Raw genomic sequence first — 19,049 nt, 5'->3', positions numbered from 1 at the left:
GCAATCGCCGTTTTTTTCATTTCAGATTCACTCCAAGTTCACCATTATTTAAGGCTAATAGATCAAATCTTTTCTGCCATAATACTCGCTTTATTTAGCACCTTTTCTAGCTGCAGCGAAAAAAGCTATCCGGGCGAGATTTATTCTGCCTCGAGATATATTACCGCCCACCACATTCAATGTTTATTTTCGTTGCTGCGACAATAGCTGTGGAATGAAATTTTCATCGCCTTGATGTCTGAAAAATTAGCTATTGAGGTTTTCCTTCTCGGGCACGCTTCATTCAATCATTTCCTCACTATTGCGAAAAAAGCTTGTGAACGAGGCTTTCACAACTCGAAGCTCGCTCACTTTCACTTGGTGCTTTTTTCGCGTTATTGCGAGCATTCTTCCTTGCTGCCACAAATCCTTGATCATTCAATGTATTTTCTCGCTGTAGTGAGAAAGGACATTGAGTGAATTTTTTCTCCCTCAACGTCTGCATCATTCGGTGCATTTTCTCGCTGTCACGAGGAGAGATTTCGGACATGCAACTGCACTGTGCCATAACAAAAGTACCGCTTTCATACCCCAAAAAAAAGCATCCTTCCTATCTTCTTAAAACCATATGCGCCGTCTTACCCATGGACACATTACCAAAGAGGCCACATTACCCCACGGATGACACACAGATATCATGCCACAATATCCCTCCTCTGGCCCATTCAATTCTTTCTCCGACTGCTGCAGTAAGCCTGCTCATATCTCTATGCGCTTGGCGCACGCATAACGCCGACCAGCACTGTACCTACTAATCTACCATGTAAACGCCCAATGACTACGAAAGAGAAACAAAGCCAGAGAGAGAAAGTGGCCGGCGTTCTTCTTTGTCCTGCTTCCATTGTAATACGCATTAGTTACACTATACGACACATCAGCATCCCGGAGCAACTGTCATTATTAATTGTACCGCCTGTTGAGATAAGCAGTATAAATGCTTCTATTAAAACTGGCGATCGCAACGATCACCGATTGCATTTGTGAACGTGTTGTGGCCAAGATGGTTTCTGGTTTACTGTTTCTATACGCCATAGGATTGCTTGGATTTTCCAGCGCTGGAGTGACCAACAACAGGATCGACAAGTTCGGTTTAAACAACGATGGAAGCTGTAAATTGCCCGACGTTCTTCTGAAGGAGATTCACGGATATCAACCGATCGTAAACAAGATCGTCGATAAAGTTGTGAATGGTGAATTTGCCGGCCAAACCTGGGACAGGCTAGCGGAGCTAGTCGACACGTTTGGGTCAAGGGTTGCTGGTAGCGTGCAATTAGAGAAGGCAATTGACTTTGTGATCGAAAAAATGCAAGCCGATGGGCTGGAAAACGTGCACACCGAAAATGCGTCCGTACCGCACTGGGTGCGTGGATACGAGAGTGCGCAGCTAGTAAAACCCTTTAGTAAAAATCTTCCTTTACTTGGGCTTGGCAGCAGTATTGGAACACCTCGGGGAGGCATAATTGCAGAAGTGCTGGCAGTGGAGTCTTTCAGCGAATTTGATAAAATCTCTGAAGAGAAAGTTCGTGGAAAAATAGTCGTGTTTTGTCCACCTTGGGAAGGTTATGGTAGAACGGTGGTTTATCGCAGCCAAGCTGCATCCGTTGCATCTCGGAAAGGGGCCGTAGCAGCGCTCGTACGATCCATCACACCCTTTTCGATAGGTTCACCGCACACGGGTCAACAGCACTATCAGGATGGCGTAAAAAAGATTCCAGTCGCTTGCATTACTGTTGAAGATGCCCAAATGTTGTTGCGAAAGTACCGCCGCGGAGACAAGATGGAAATTCATCTTGAAATGGAGGACAGGCCGATGGGATCAGTTATTTCGAGGAACTCGATCGGCGAACTTGTCGGAACAATCTACACGAACACTTCTGTTGTCGTTGTGTCCGGTCACCTAGACAGCTGGGATGTTGGAGTCGGTGCAATGGATGACGGAGGCGGAGCTTTGATATCCTGGAAAGCTCTTACGTATTTGAAAGCGATGGGATTACGACCACGACGTACTATTCGTGCCATTCTGTGGACTGGTGAAGAGGAAGGGCTTTATGGTGGAGCGGCTTATAAGGAAGCACACAAACTTCAGGAACAAAAGGAGTTTAATTTTTTCTTTGAATCAGACATAGGAACATTCGAGCCAAGAGGACTTGATTTTGTTGGCAACGCAGACGCCGAATGTATTTTTCGAGAAATTGTAAAGTAAGCCCATGCCTATAAGCTAAAGCTGCAGTCAAACGACCGTACATTTCTTACCCGTTTTTGTAATGGTAATTTCTTAACTATCTCATTCATTTTTGTTTCACTCTTCAGGCTCATGTCCCCTTTGAACGCGACGGAATTCGAAACCCCTACTGATGGAGGACCAGACATAAGCCACTGGACTACACGAGGGTTTCCAGGAGCATCATTGCTCAACAAAAATGAAAAATATTTCTGGTAAATACAATATTGTTTCTCAGCCGTTTATTCCTTACACGTGCTTTCAAATACGTGTATTGTCGAAATTGTAGGTTCCATCACTCTGCAGGAGATACCATGGCGGTTGAAGATCCAAGAAATCTTGATAAATGCGCGGCTCTTTGGGCAGCTGCGGCATATGTCGTAGCCGACCTAAGCATTAACATTCCAAAGGATATTCAAGAGTAAAAGAGACCAATTACAATAAGTCTTGATATGGAAAACAAACCTATAGACATATCTAAAGAGATTCTTACATGAAATAATAAAAAAAACATTGCAATTTGTGTTTCACATTGCACATTGCAAGTTGTAAGGTTAACAATCAAAAACGTATATTTGTTATAAAGTGAAAAGTCGGAATGGGGGTTTGATTTATTGCATTTTATTTTTTCCTCCATGTTTTACTTTTTAACTTAGTAATGTACTTTTAGTGTTTCTGTTGCTTCATCTGTTTCCGGTACTCTGTTTCGTTTTAAACCTAATCCAGCCGCATTGCACTAGTATGCAAGGAAATACTTAGATTTAGATTTAGGTTCAATTATGAAAACTGCAACCCGGTAATGCAAAATTTTTTTTCACAATAATGTCACCAGCGTTGATTCACTGTCGATGTTTCAATATGATAACTCAACAGACATGTATGTATAATGTTTTTTGTTTAAGTTGAACTGTATAACCTAGTTACACGTCTCTGAATTTCTGTCCTGCATCTTCTCCGTTGCATGCCCGATCCATCTTTCCAGTGTGCTTTTGTTTGTAATAACTTTTACATATTCCTTTGCTTTCCACTTACTTTGTAATTCTTTTTTTACAATGTTGCAGAATGTTTTGTTTGTCTTGGCTACACACGTAAAGAAGTACACTGTAGAACGTGCGCATAGGTGGGTAGCGCTACGAGAAAAAATTGAAAAAGACGTTCTAGCTATGAATGTATATATATATATATATATATATATATATATATATATATATATATATATATGTATATATTTATGTATGTTAGGTGTATATTTATATAATAACTGGAGCATGATTTAGTTGGTTTTACTCAGTTGCGAAACACATTGATCGCTGCTGGTTAGGCTAATATCATATTTCTAATTCTTTGCTGTGATGCTTTGGGTAATTTGTGCTTTTGCTGTCGTCTCTATATCGGTTGGAATTGTAATAACCGGTAGTTATAGATGACCTATCGCTGGTAGACAAGCGGTCTGTAGTATTCCTTGCATTTGTATAGGTTTTTGTACGTTGAATCATTCTGTTTTTGCATGTTCGGTATACTACTTGTAATTGTTTGAATTGTGTTCCAGCGTCCTGATTGCAAATAGTTTCAGTGTTTATGGTTTGTAACAGTTTATTGCATATTTATCCGTTTATTCTATTTAAATTCTATGTATAATATGTATAGGTAAATATCACACTTAGAAAAGTCAAAACTTTTGTTCTTTATGGCCACCATTTTCAAGTCGCTGAAATGGCGCCATTCCGATGTGGGATGATAGTTGAATTGTGCTGCCAGCTGTTCAATGTTTGCTGGTAATGAATATATCGCGTTGCATTAATCGTAGAAATCGGATTTCCAGTTCAAAATATTGTTTGTTCTTCATCCATTTATTCATAAACATCATACTCACAATCATATCGGTAGTGAAAGTTTAGACTAAACTGTTGCTAACAGCATTGGTGGATCCATCGAAAGAAAAGTTGATTGCAACTTTGGTTCTTTAGCGGAAATAATGAACAAAAAGAAAAGGCTGTTTTTTAACCACAGCAGACTTTTGCGAATCATTAGAGTGACAGTGTTACAAAATTTGACAAATTTAATTTTCAGTTTGATGTTTTCTAATGGATGAATGGATTAGAACGTGATTGCATTGATAATGACTTTGCTTACAGTTGGTGGATGTGTGTAAATTAGTTTCAATTAAAGTATACAGCTCAACATTTGCGTAAATTTTTAATAGTAGTAACATTTCTCCTATCCTTTGGATCCCTTCGAGATTTCTCATATTCGGCGCTGATGTTTATGTTCTATTTTACCATTATAATTTTTATGTTACTCAAATAACAGCTTTAACAGTAAAATATCACTTAATTTTATGAAAGATACTGATTTCTCACTTGTTTATGCGTATGCGTACATAATGTCTATGCATATATATATTTACTGAATATGCATTACCCTTCAAATGTATCATGTCTCAAACGATGTTGAATAATTATGCAGTTTTTTATAGCTTTGAATGCTTGCAGCATTTAGAAAATGATAAAATACAATGTTATGTTCTGTTCTTCTTCTTGTTTTAACGCTTAACTAGTTGAATTTTTTGAACGATGAACATTGTAGAGGAATGGATATCATTGGGCGTTGAAACGGAAGCAATGAATAAAAATTCTTCTGATGAATTTTCAAACGATTACGAGCATTCTCTTCACTGTAAGTGAAAAGGATCCATGCACTCATTAACGGAAGAGACACATATGCGTCTCGCTGTATAAACCGCACATACATACGGTGCGTATGCAACTTAAGTAAAACAAACATCTTTTTTTATATATATTTTAAACGTAACGTGATGAGCTTTATCTTATGCCATGTAGCTGTTTTAGAACGTCATACCATCTAAGCATCCACTAAATACACTAGTTTTACTCATGGCACATGCGTCTATATCTTACAGTGTTTAAACATCTCTGTATAATCAATCGTTCCTATGGCGCTTCTGCGTAAAGTATAAAAAAATCCACATGAGAACTCATTCGCTTTTTCGGTTTACATTTTCGTTTTCTTACACTTCTCTTATATGCCGGATAACTGTCAAAGCCATCATGAATCCTTGATGGCCTAACTTACTATCTACGTTTCCCAGATGAAATCCATCAAATCGCTTATGCTCTCTAACAGGATTGATTTTTTCTTCATTCTTACACATTGTCGTTCGTGTTAATTTTAATGAAAGTTTGTGTGCCGCAAATTGCATTGCATTGCACGCTTGCGCTTTTATCAGATGAGATGAGATAATGAAAGTTGTTAGTGTACATCAGGATCAGAAAGAGGAAAGTGTGCAGATTTTACAGTGCCATTGAACGCGTTTATTCGTAAAAGAGAATGGTGGTCTCTGTTTTTCTAGATTAAATTACACACGATTCGGTCTGATTGCCTTTCCTATATCAGGTAGAGTTAGCTGAAGATCGTAGCATAAAATCGTCGCTTGCATATCTCATTTCTTTATACGATTTCATATATTGAGAAGAAACCCTATGCATCCTGTGCGTAGAAACGTGTTCCATTTCAGAGTATAGTAAGTCAGGATTCGCTGGGAAACAATCTTTCATGTACTCTTGTTGTTCAACATAACACGGGATATGGATGAATGAATTTTAAATTATCCATACATTCCTAGAGCTACAGTAAAATGGACCTCTTTACAAGTACTGATGAGGATTTGAAAATAAGTAACCTATCGTTACGAGATACAAAAAAATAGAATATACACAGATTGTCCACAGCTTCCGATGAAAATCAAGGTTTATCACCTAAAGTTTAGATGCTAATAGAATGGTCTAACTTAACTTAACGATATGTCGTTACCTGTTGTGTGTACGTTAGCTAGAGTGTTTTTTGCATTTTATCACATTTTTCACCTGCACACGTGGTATCGAAATCTAGTTTGGACATTTGAAAACACGCACTGCGATGTGTTTCTAGAGCTCTCATGGGAGAAGAAAAAGGATAACAATTTGTGAACACATTCGCGATAAACGCACAAAATCGACGGACGTGATTCCTGCAGGAAGGATGATGGTTAGATTGCACCGGAGAACAAGCAACTCGAACGGCTCCAACGTGCAATATGTACAGCGGAAGGGTGAGAGATTTGTTTGCAATTGGCTTTAGTCGTCCCATGTCGGATAGGAAGCTGATTCATTGTAAAACATTCCAAACCCGTCCTTTTTCACCTCAGACGTAGCACTGTTTGTAGCCGCTGGTGTTGGAACCGAAGGAGGAGGTTGGAAAATGTTGGTAGACTGAGGAGGAGGATCGTAGATCGTCCGATCGCCCCACGCATCATTGGGATTCCAACTGTAGGAATTGGTGGTGTTATTCTGCGGGTTTGATGTACTCCACTGATACTCTCCGTCATCATTCGTGGCCATGCGGTTTTCGTAGCCATGCCGATCCCAGACAGCAGTTGGTTCATTTTGACGCCGGCTGCTGGGCTTTGCGGTGGCTGAAGGAACATTGAGTTTCTGGTTCGGAGCAGACGAGCCATTGTTTTCGATCGTTAGCTCGAACTCTTCGCTGGGATTTTCCAACGAGCTGTGTGTGATGCCGTAGTAGAAGTACATAATTAACCCCAGAGTCATCCAGACGGTGAACCGCACCAAAGTCAGAATACTGAGTTTGAATATAAGATATATGTTCACCGTGATCGCAATCGTAGGTATAAATGGAAGTCCTGGAGTCAGAAATGAAATTGCGTATCTAAAAAGCAGAAAACGGTCGTTGTTGATCAAACATCAAATAATAGACCATGTGCAAATCAAGCAACAGAACAAACAATTCTGCATGTGTACCTATTTTGAGGTTGCCGGGAAATGGTAATCAGAATTGCGATAATTCCAAGTACCAACACTGTGTACATTAACGAGTAGAACGATCCTGTCAGCCCGATGGCCATAAAGAGATCAAGTAGAAATATGCAGACGTACATCAGCCCCACCAGCTTTGTCACGAACATCCCTGTAAGGTTAGGTATTTTTATCATTTTCTCGCCCACTTTCATGAATAATGTGATTTACCGGTTTCGTGAGTAGCTGGTCCTGGTCGTACCCATGGGAAAAATCCAGGACAAAGATAGGAGTACTGTTGAACTTTACGTCCAATGAAATCACACCCCCAGCAAGAGAAAGAGTTGGAGGTCGCTTGTGAAGCACCGTGCACAGCACCTGTAAAAGCGTTAAAATGAGTTCATCCGATATGAAGACAATCCATAAGCAATTTTACTTTGGCTAAATACTGGGCGATCACGTACCGTAAAATTTATTCTCCGAGCGATCTGACACCAAGAATTGATCGTCGCGGCCCATATACCCTTCGGGGCTATCTTCGCCGAAGCTGTCGTCAGAATCGGGAGATCCTCGGATGACTTTTTTCACCATAACGTTAGCCTTGACACGTTGCTGTGTGGTGGGATCTGGCGTGCTGGGTGGCTGTGGAGTACGTAGCTGTGCGGGTAAAAGATCCACCAGGGACGTACTGTGCGGCTGGTAGCGTAGAATCAGAACGCAGGTCGATACAAGCGTATACGCCAGCAGCGTTCCGATGGACATCATCTCAACAAGGACCTCGAGCTGCACAGTGAGAGCTACTATGGACGCCGCAATGCCACTGCCAAGCGTTGCGATTCCAGGAACACCCGTTTTTGCCCAAAGCTGAGCGAGCTGCCGGAAGACTAAACCGTCCTGGGCCATGGCGTAAATGACACGCGGCATCGGAAACATCGATCCGAACATAGCCACGCTAAGCCCGGCCGTGGCACCGATTGCAACCAACGCTCGACATTTAGGTGCTCCAACATAGGTCCACATTTGAACTAGCGCCGAACCAGTGTCGATGTGATCGTAAGGAACTAGTGGAAATATAGGATGTGCAGTGTAAAATAACAATAGCAAAGGGTTTCATTTGCGGCTTCAAAGACAAATACTCACCAACGAGTGTAAGAATAAAACTGCTGCTAACGTACACTATGAGGACGATCACTAGTGAGCCGACGATTGCTTTCGGAATGCTTTTCTGTGGATTGTGCGCTTCCTCACCGGTGGTTGCTATAATGTCAAATCCGATAAATGCGTAGAAGCAAGTGGCAGCTCCGGTAAACACCTTTACAGAAGAGAAACAATTCTCACTTTAAGGACCCTGTGTCACGTGGATGATTTAGGACGAGAGCTGCTACGCAGCGTCTGTTGTAGTCTACTTAAAAAATCTATTTCCAGTAGGACAGTAGCAGTACAGTTTTGCTAAAGTGGTTCTCTACACCAAAACCCAGTGGTTAAAAACGGAAAAACGAGATGCACGGCATGCATCATGAGCGATAAGGTAAAAACGAATGAACCAAAAAAAAACACGAATTTGAAAAACGACATAACTCAACCTACCCCACTCCAGCCAAATGGCAGAAAACCTTCGTGCTCGGTCCAGGTGTTGGTATCGACGTAAAACAAGCCTGCGGTTAGTATAAATACCCACGATGCGAGATTCACGGTGTTGAGGACGTTATTGAAGAGCACCGATTTGCTGGCCCCTAGGGCCAGTATACATGTCATTACGAGTGTAATGCCAAATGCGATGAAATCCGGTGGCCGCCCTGCGGGTCGGTGCAATGAGGAGCATGATTGGTGTTAAGCGTAAACGATTTTCAAATGAAAAACAATGTTCCAAAATCGCAACGAAACGTTCATTGAAAGGAATAGCCCCGTCGCAAAACGTTACATAAGTTACAGCAGTTATAACATAACTAGTAGCAGTTAAGATAGGATTAGTTGAGAAAGTAAAGAGTAAGGAAAAAAAGAATTGATGTCAACAGAACTTTGTATTAGAGAAAGAAAACAAAATTCTATATCAAAAAATCCGAAAATAGCACTAAGTAAAAAAAGGTTGAAGTAAGAACGTAGTATAAAGCAAACAAATAAGAAAGAGTTTTCATTATGTACCGCGGGTACGTACCGAATATGGTCCCCACAGAGGCCGCTATGCTCCTACCGATAGAACCGCCTGATAGCGAATCGAAGCTTGCACTGAGGGCACAGGCACACGCGCTCGTACCTTCACGATTTCGAAACAATTTACGTGCGGGAGATAGAAACAAATGAAAGAAATTAATGCGAGGCCCAAATTAGATTGCACTTGAAACGTGCCAAACTTATGGGGCCGTGACGAAACTGGCTATCGCGACACTAGACATTGCAGCAGAGATCTAGGGAAACCGCGAAACTTTCAGCATTCTCCCAACGTTCTACTCATTGTCCCATTGGAACGCTCGTAACCGAGCTGTCATGGTGCAGCTGGATTTCGTATGGCGAAAATTAGCTTAAAAGCTCTTTCATGCATTATGTGTGCCAACATGGGTGCCAGCGTGTGGTCGGTGAAATGGTGCCTACAGCGTCTGTAGCAATTAGTCACCGTCATGAGGTTGCATCCGTTGCATTGCACATTATACTTAGTCACGTTTCAGTTTGACACACGCCAAGCCAGTAGCGGGGGTGCTTCACATTTCAGTTATTTTTGCACCTGGTTCAGCACAAACACAAGTACGAACTCTGCAAGGACCTCTAGCGATGGGAAAAGAAGAGCTACCCTCACTACCGGCTGTTGGGTGGAAAACACTGGTCACTAGACACCGATGGGGTCGACATCGTTTTGAGCTAGAACTCATTCACAGTTATGGTCACTTGATGCGGTGCTGTTGAGCATACAAGTTGCGTTGGGATAAGAAGTCCTACAGTCCTATAGTCCTTTCAGCATCGCAAAGTCGACGGATTGTGATTGTGGGTAGATTCTTGTTAATATGTGTGTGTCGGATTTTTTTACATACATCGTTTTGCCTTCTGCCTTTGGAAAGCTTCCGTCTTTGGAAGCTTTTGTTACTCTGTCCAACAGCCAGCGAAATTGGTAAAGTAAATATTTTATTTTCTTCTGCCGGTCCGCACCACAAGTGTATCTGACCGGTTGAAGTGATCTTTTGTTCGATTTCCCCCTAAGGCGAACCCATCATCTTCGCCAGTTGAACGGAAGGTATGCTTGCCTAGCGCGAAACGCTGCTCTGCAAGGATTCAGGGACGACCGGTAAGCACAAGCATGACACTGTCCTAAAGTCAGTTGACAAGTGGGTTTGCTCCAATGAGGGCTGATTATGGGATCAAGTGCATTATAAAATATTCACACCCGCTGCTGACGGGCTTGTGTACCTTTCTGGAAGGGCCAGTTTCGAGTGCAGCACGAATCTGATAAGGCATAATGCGATTGGCTTCTTTGCACAGCTTCACACCATGGTAGAGTGTGGCCAGCGAAGAGATCGCCAACCAAAATGAAGCTGTAGACTTACCAATTAAATATTCTAATATCATGTTCCAACCTATAACAAATGCTACGAACTCTCCCACCGAAACGTACGAGTACATGTACGCGGATCCAGACGTGTGTGGCACTCGAACTCCGAACTCGGCATAGCATGCGCCTGGAGAATAGGATGAAACGGAGAAAGATTCAGCGCGGTAGGGCCACAGTCTTTCCGCGCAGGCTGGACACGATACTCACCGGAAAATATACTAGCTACGGCCGCTATGAAAAAACTAAGCACTACTCCAGGACCAGCGATGTTTCGCGCAACCATCCCTGCCACCAGATACATGCCGGTGCCGCAACAGGAGCCCACTCCCAGCGAGGTAAGGTCGAGTGTGGTGAGACATTTCTGCCCCAAAGAAAGACAAGTGGTCAGAAGGATTCGGCCAACGCAACAAGTGCGCTGCGAGGTATTACTCACGGTTAGCTTGGGTTTTGTACTGTTGGGGTCTTCCTCCTGCAGTTTACGTAGATCTTTGGTGCGGATAAGTTTCGAGAAGAGAGCTAGCCCGCTGCCACCGCCGGGCATGGGAATGGAAAACTTCATACTGCCGGCGTGGCGTCAGGCTGCGTCCTCCCGGACAAATCTCTACACTCGCAATTCACCCCAGTCGGTGTGGTCCGGGACAGGCGTGTTCGATTCAACAAAATGCGGCTGTGGACAGAAGAGAAGACAAATTAATTACAAATATTGTGCAAATAGTCGGCAATCCAAAGCTAATCAAAACGGGATCAGCCGCGCCACTCGAGAACCGTCAAGAGCAATGCCAGTTTCATTCAAAGGATTCGACAGCTCTACCCATTCGAAGGTGGTGGAATGCGAAAATTGGTCCTGGCAGATACCGGTTGCTGTTGGATCGCTCACATTTTCTTGGCAGAACCCACCGGCATTTGCACAAGCTTCTCGTTTTTGTCGGGCTCAAAGAACAAGGCGGTTCGAGTGCGACCGAGCTTCGTTATCGAATGGAGCATCCCAAGGACTCCGTAACGCTAAGGATGTGAATTGAACCACGGTTCGTGGTGGAGCGCCTAGCAGTACGGATCACTGCAAACTCGGTGGCTGGCAGATGTCAGACGCGTGATAACCATTTACCATGCCATTATCGCACTCGCGCTGAAATAACATCCAAACCTGGACCTGGATCGATATGCAGGTCGGGACCGCTGTCTTCCGGCGAACAGCGGTGGCTGGGTTGAATCTTACGAACATCTGCCTCGAATAAGAAAAAAAACCCTTTCGCAATGGTACCACTTCATTGTTCTACGTGTGCGTTGGCTTGTGCGAGAAAAGCACGTAGAGTGCTTCCACTGCTCGTGTTCCCGGAGTCACATCATCCGTGTTCTCGGCGACTTGTTGAGCAATTTTTAACAGCAATCGATTCAATTAGGTTCCACACATGGACTTTTGACTGGTGACCGCAAACGTACGTGCCGACGAGCGACGCATACTGGAACGTATTTACTTGGGGAAACGCAACAATTTCGTCTCGTATTTCGGCGATGCCGATCGAATTGACGCGAATGGCTGATGAGATAACGGCGTTATTGTGCCTTTATATTGGCAAATCACATTAGAATTTCAGTCGAAAGGAGCAGCGAGAATGTGGCCTCGATAGCTACGAGCTCAGGCGTGTTGTATCAATCATTGGAGCATGGGGCTTATTTTTTTGCTACAATTACCAAGCTGTTTTCCCATGCATCATGGCGCCGTATTGGTTGTATCTTAATATGCAAGACTTGATAAAAGCTTTTGATGTAAATGACTTTTTAAAAATTCAACACTATAATTTATAGTTAACTTTGATCTCTCAAAATTCCTCAACCAGCAAACTTTGAAAAATAAAGCCATTTTCTAATAGTTGCGCTTTTGCTTATCGATTCGAGCCGATATTCCTTACAGTATGGCAAGCTGTAACGTCTGTTGGATGGTGAATATAATTTAAAACGGCAGCCTGGACTTAGATTAGTAAAATCGTTTTCGTTTCCAGGACGATGGTAGACGCAATGGGTGCGGTTCCCAGGGAGGGTATGTTTCACTGTGTCAAATGGTCGGGCGATTCGGCAAAATGTGCATAACAGGGAAAGTTACTCTTTCTGGTTGGAGCTTAAACACTTTCAGAGACATCCGAAAATGGCCGCCTACGCAATTAACCGAGCGGTGTTTATGTATATGTGGTATATTTTTAGCAAAAGCCCTCTTTTTCGCTTCTATCGATTTTTTGCTGCGGGTAACTCTCGTAGGGATTTACGTGTTTGGAAGTTGGAGCAGACTGCAATTTATACTGTTACAAAAGCAAAACGATCTGCAAATGACCCTGCCAGTGTACGAAAAAATCACGGTCGACTGAAACTAAAAGACCATCACTATTAATTCACTTTGCTGCGACAGGCATGTGGAGAGTAATGCAAAGCAGACATTAGAGATTATCAGGTGATGGAGTCGTTCTGGTACGAGAAGGAGTCACCAACCACGACTAACTCAGAAGCACTATTTATCAAAATTTAAAACTACAAGGAGACGCGTTTGTACAGCTGGTTTCTTCAACAGTGGAAAAGTCCTACACCACTCGTCGCCTTCGTTGCAAAAACATTCCCACGGGCAGTACGGGTGGTAAATGTCTTGCACCGTAAATGAGCATTACTAGATTGCTTTCCATTTGCACATTCATTAGACAACGGTTTCAACGTCCGTCGGGTTTTGGTGGTTTTCCCTTATTTCTTTAGGATAAATTGTTTTACCTTCTCTAAAAAAATAGAAACGTATTTCGCAACGCAATCTTCATCGTTATTCCGAATGGTCACAAACGAGGGAATGCATTTTAAAATGAAATAACTCACAACGTCGGACGCAAAGCGGACGGCTAAAAGAGATTAGAGAATTTCATGGCAATTTGAAGCGTAATTTCTATTAAACCGACCACAACTCTGTCCCAGCCCATCTACTCTGACACCTGCGATAGTCATCCCAGTTATATCGTGAGACCGCTGGAGAGCAGCGCTTCATTGAGGTAGGTAGGAATTTGAGGTGTGTTATTGATCCAGCTTTATGCTAAGCCATCCGCCAAGGAGCTGGGCTCCACAGATCCGATATCAAAAGCGTTCATGCGAGCGCCAGTGACGTGTAATTTCAGACAATTTTCATCATGACTGAATGGGGCAATTATTTGCGACGGGGAACGGTGGAAAACATTGTGAGGTATTAATTATGACCGTCCCACCTCACAGTTCTGGCTAGGCTAGAGCAGCCTTTCTTTCTCATCCTTGCAGCCCCCTGTGGTTGTAATGAGGGAAAAGAAAAAACTATGTACAAATTTATGCCACATGTATGCCCCTATCACGTAGGACGGTAATTTTTACGGACTTCGCTGCATCTAGCACCGCGATACTGCAGTTTTCCCTAGCCCTACTGCCAGGCGTTTTCCCATTCCCAAGCGAGATTATTTCCCAATGGGATCGAAAACGAGTCCCACGGCGTTGTGGTACGATTTTTCATGAATGCACTTAACGATGCTGTGCAGTGCATGCTGCCGTATCGTGAATAACAAATAGATTGCGATGCTTCATTCGCATGCTCCGGTCGCTGAAAAGCGGTCCACTGTTTTGCGACGACAAATGGAAATTCGTCCTCCAGGACGCCATTTGGTTTGCCGCGGTAGCACAAGGACGATATGTGCCGTGAAGTGGTTCGAAGACTGGTTCACAATTATTGACGCGGGGACGTAACATACTGTCCATGGTCCAAGTTGTGCATGCAACGGCAACTAAGAAAGCTCAATCTCATCTAAATTGGGATGAATGCTCGAAAAAAAAACCGGACAGTAAAACAAAAATCACCATACCATCCAATCCGACCTGCCGTTACCGGTGCGACTTGCAACTTCATCGTGAACTACTGCAGCCTGCAGATGTAATGGAAGGAAAAACTTTACACGCTCTTCTTGCCACCTGAATGGAAGGCCACAATTTTTTACACCTTTGTTTCTGGTACATACAACCCGGAATGCCAGTGCCGATGGACACACTTCGGAACCCGTGTTCGTCGCTCCCGGCACAAACAAAAGCCACCGTTTTCTATATGCTCATAAAAAATAACCGCCCTCGGGAGGATTTCTTCATTGCCATACCATGCCACTGTTCACTGCCGCCCAGAGGCAATTGAACTACCGCTAGCAGTTTAGGGACCCAGAGCCAAAAGAAGTTTCGTCAGACCAACGGGCGGCGAAAGACACGAAAAAGCAACTGTAGTGCGAGAAGAGGGGCTAGAGCTGTGCTTCCTGGTGGCGGTTGAGTCCAAGTTTTATCAACGCCTGTGTGCGCTATGAATGGATGCATGCAGCGCTGCCATTTGACACCAACACGATACTTTCGGAAAGGAAGCAAACGAAGCTACGGAGTATGACATAGAGACATGTTTTAGGTTGTTGTTCCTGTTCCTGTTGTCCGAAGATAACCAATTCAAAAGCATATTTTCATTTATCAACTAGGCATTTAAAATGTAAACTAAAAATGCTACATCGTAGATTGTGAAACGTGCCATATTAATAAAAAAAGTAGTGTAAATGAAATGAAAACATAAACAGTACGAATGTCGCCGCTGAGCTAGGTTTACGAGGAGATAATGGAAGTCACCCCTCCCAGGCCACATGGCCCAGTTTCATCGAATCTACGCAAAGAGGGATCAAATGAAATGTCGATATTGTGTTCGAATCTAATGACTTTCTGTTTGCCTTTCCACCGGACCTTAAAGCAGTTGTTTATTTTTCCCCGACCCGTGCCTTTTTCCAGAGGAAATGTAGTTTTCCTGAGCCATTTGTAAATGCATTTGCTCGATCAATTTTCACCCCGTCAAATGCCTGCTATGTATCGACTAGACTTCTCTTTTGCTTCGGCTATATCCGTCGGCATAAAAACATTTTAAAACTTGTTGCGAGCATGTCATTTGTTACACAACCTCCCAAGTCTACACGGACAAGCCGATGTGATTGCTAAGGATACGAGAATGTTATGCCTTTCTCTCGGTACTCGAGCACGAAGTTTTAATATTTTACATCATGAAAATTGAGCAATATCGTCTCTTGCAATTGACAAAAAAATAATGGAGAAACGGAGAAACATAAAAGCCTTCTGTTCGTTGCTTTTGCCTCGGATATCCGCTGCGACCAAACCAACGTACAACTCGTGGGCATGGGGGTAGAAGAAGATTGATTGCTAATTACTCCAATAAGTCTCTCAGCAAAGTCTCTTCTCAATCATATCGTCACAAGGGCTTGTGGTGTAACCCGCCGCAAGTAACCGCAGGCAGAGCAAGAAGTGTAATGGACACAAGCGACCTCGCTTGAAGGAGTAATTGTTCCGTCTGCTTCCAAGCCGTTTTTCTTTCCATGTCCCATATATGTTGATGTTTCAAGACGCTTTTGCTTTGCATTTAACTTGTATCAAGGTAAATGAATCCTTATTAAACGCTTAAATGTCTTTCTGATGCAACTACTGTTTGAGCAATTGAGTAGACATTGTCCTCTCGGTCGACCAACAATACCTCGACAGCGGGACAGTTCTCCCTGACGACGGTGATGACAAAACTTAACGGCTTTAGATGTTTGTCCAGATGCAATTCAAGGACCCACGTCACTTGGCAGTTCTTCCTTGTGTCGTTTGGATGCCAATTAATATTAGCAACCTGCTACTCAGTAAAGGCGACATCTAACGTGTGATTTTCTCGTTAGTGCATTAGATTAATTTGCTGAATCTGGCAATCCTGCAAGCATCTGGCGATTTTGATAGGGTTGTTGATGAAGCCGGCCATATTTGTTATTTAACTATAACTCATGAATAAAGATATAAAAATGAAAGTAAATTAAATGAATAAATAACAAACACGTATATTGACAAGGTACTTTCAATGGATGCAAACTTAAAAAAATATTTAAATAATGCAGTTGGCTTGATACTCTTGATAGCTTGCAAAAAGTGTGTTTTTGTCTGGCAAAAAATGAATAGTTATCGGATGATTTTCCATTTAGAAATTCACCGAATATGATTGGTTGCGTGACAATTTCCGTATCAAAATTATCCTTGGTTAAGATTGAAACGTTTCCCATACATCGGGGAGGAGTTGTTCCCACCAATGCATGCACCGCCACCAGACGGAAGAGATTCATTTTTGTCTGAAAAATTGTCTGAACAAATTTTATTGCATAACAACTTTTTACTATTGGCCGAGGCTGGCAAAGGCGATATAATTTAATGTCATCTCGATAGGACGCAACCTTTTCTGAGAAATAGAATGAACAGTTTAAGTAGGACCTATTTTTCGTGCTTGTGATACCGATAATTTCTCAACAAATAAGCGAAAGTCTGAAATAAACAGAGATGTAGTTTCGCCGAAGGTCCGGAAGGTTGCTGCAGAACAAGACATTATTTCTTTGCCATTCCTGTGTTTTTGAGATCAGCTGATCTTCATCGAAGAATTGACGGGTAGGTGTTCTTCTAACCAGATAAGCTACCAAAAACGACAGAGCCCGAAATGCCTCGAGCCGTTCGCATGGAAACAAGACATTGTCGAAATTCGTCCTTTCTCCGGGTGTGGTCGGGTTATGTATGGTTTATTTGTTAGGCTATGTTTAGTTCGAACCGCTAAAGTGATCCCTGAGTAACCATTCTGTTCCGAGGAATACGCGGTGTGTTTGCTTCCATGGTGTACACAGGCGCTCCTAAGCTGATGGATGTTAACCTTCACATTCGGATAAAAGCGGCTTTTGCCATTAGACAAATCGAAATTCAATGGCAATGCGGGAAGAAAAACAAAATACTCCATTGCATCCTGGAAAACCAACCTATGAACCGACCTCAGAAGAGGCAAGCGATCGATTGTAATTCGTTTATCGCAGGCGCTTGGTTCGGATTTAGAAGCATTTTAAAAATTTATTGTAATGACACGGATTAAATTCAATCCAATTTGTATCAACGTTGTGGCTTTTCCTTCCATTTTCATGTTGTTCACACCACTGCTATAAAAGAGTGATGTTTTTTTTACTATTCCTTTGTAAATGCTTTAACGTGTTTGGTTTATTTTTTGTAATGCATGGAATTTTAATATTATTGTTCGACTTCTGTGACAACTTGAAGGGTGAATGGTAGCTTCATGTATTTCAAGCCCAACATCGTCGCTTGGATAGAGCTTTCATCCCTTAGGCGAGCGCATAATGTATAATTCAAACTGTCAATATACGGGAGGGTTAGTAAAACAGTGCCAGTAGTAATGTATATTAACATATACGCGATTCATCGATTGCTTCTTGTCGAATGACACTTAGGCAGTGGAACGAGAAAAGTAATTGCGAAAGGTGTTGGAGACGCAACCACATCACCTGAATTAAGTTATTTTCTATCAAAGTATCCGGAAAGCCGGATCTTCTACCCAAAGTGTGATGGTAGTAGGGCGGATGGTTGTACAGTGGTAATAATTCAAACTGAGACAATAACTTCTCGTAGTAATCCTCGTATAAGCTGCTCAACTGTTGCGTACCAAATATGAACAGTAATATCATTTAATTATGTTTTTTTCTATTAGAGCATAAATAGAAAAAAACATAATTAAATGATTATTATTGCTTTATTACCTCTATAAGTAAAATTATTCAAACTAATATACTCCTGATCCATGATACATTATAAGCACACCATGTAGGTTGACACTTGTTGCCTCAATCGTTTTGTCGTCAGAGTGAGTTCATATATTTGACCGATGTACTCAACCGGGCCTTTTAATCGATAACACCATCGCACTTCAAATAACCATAAATAATTACATCCAAAAGGTGAAAATCTAGCATGAAAATAGACTGTATCCTTCTTAACCGACGATGGAACATACATGGTGCCATTCCATTACACAAAAAGGTCAAACATTTTCGAAGGCGAACTACCTCAACCTTCTAGTCTTGGTAAAATGCTACAAAAAAAAATAAAATATAAATAACATAGAATAGAAAAAATTGTTGCCAATATACAGTACCGAAATATGGACCTAGACTCAAGAGATACTTCCGATTCTTCCATTACTTGTGTTAAGGATCGCCGTTTAGCAGTTTTTCAATACTCGCAAAACAAGGACGGGCTCCGAAACCATATTTCATATTTAACTCCTAAGTTAGTCATAATTTTTTTTCGATGTATACATTAAAATCGGTAGAGAACGTCGTTTTCTTTTCGGAAATGTTTCCATTTAACATGCAAAGAAATGTACTTATATTAATAAGTAGGACATTTTATTTGTTGCATTATAATTTATTTTATTTTCTGACGCATGAATGTATCTTGTCTATATATACGATTTATACGATACGAAAGGCTCGACAGGCCACTCGGTTCGATCGTTGGTAAAACCATCAAAAGTGTTTCAGCAGAGCCACCATCAGCATGTAAGTGA

At 42.1% G+C, this 19,049-nt stretch overlaps 2 protein-coding genes across 2 annotated transcripts; one reads left to right on the top strand and one right to left on the bottom strand.

Annotated features, from left to right (window-relative positions):
* The first annotated feature begins 996 nt into the window (after positions 1-996).
* Positions 997-2,723, top strand: LOC128721404 (carboxypeptidase Q-like). Its single transcript, XM_053815155.1, has 3 exons — positions 997-2,238; positions 2,350-2,475; positions 2,550-2,723. Exons 1-3 carry the CDS (start codon positions 1,040-1,042, stop codon positions 2,683-2,685), a joined length of 1,461 nt encoding a protein of 486 aa, XP_053671130.1. The 5' UTR covers positions 997-1,039; the 3' UTR covers positions 2,686-2,723.
* Positions 2,724-6,393: 3,670 nt separating this feature from the next.
* On the bottom strand, positions 6,394-11,398 carry LOC128731631 (probable cationic amino acid transporter). Its single transcript, XM_053824763.1, has 11 exons — positions 11,364-11,398; positions 11,043-11,169; positions 10,817-10,970; positions 10,605-10,736; positions 9,227-9,325; positions 8,659-8,867; positions 8,212-8,383; positions 7,536-8,132; positions 7,303-7,449; positions 7,078-7,243; positions 6,394-6,985 (listed from the first exon to the last, which is right to left on the bottom strand). Exons 1-11 carry the CDS (start codon positions 11,396-11,398, stop codon positions 6,394-6,396), a joined length of 2,430 nt encoding a protein of 809 aa, XP_053680738.1.
* Between the last annotated feature and the right edge of the window lie 7,651 nt (positions 11,399-19,049).

Source organism: Anopheles nili, chromosome 2 (genome assembly GCF_943737925.1).
Source record: "Anopheles nili chromosome 2, idAnoNiliSN_F5_01, whole genome shotgun sequence".
In the NCBI taxonomy this organism is placed as follows: domain Eukaryota; kingdom Metazoa; phylum Arthropoda; class Insecta; order Diptera; family Culicidae; genus Anopheles; species Anopheles nili.
This window is presented reverse-complemented; position numbering and strand designations above follow the sequence as displayed.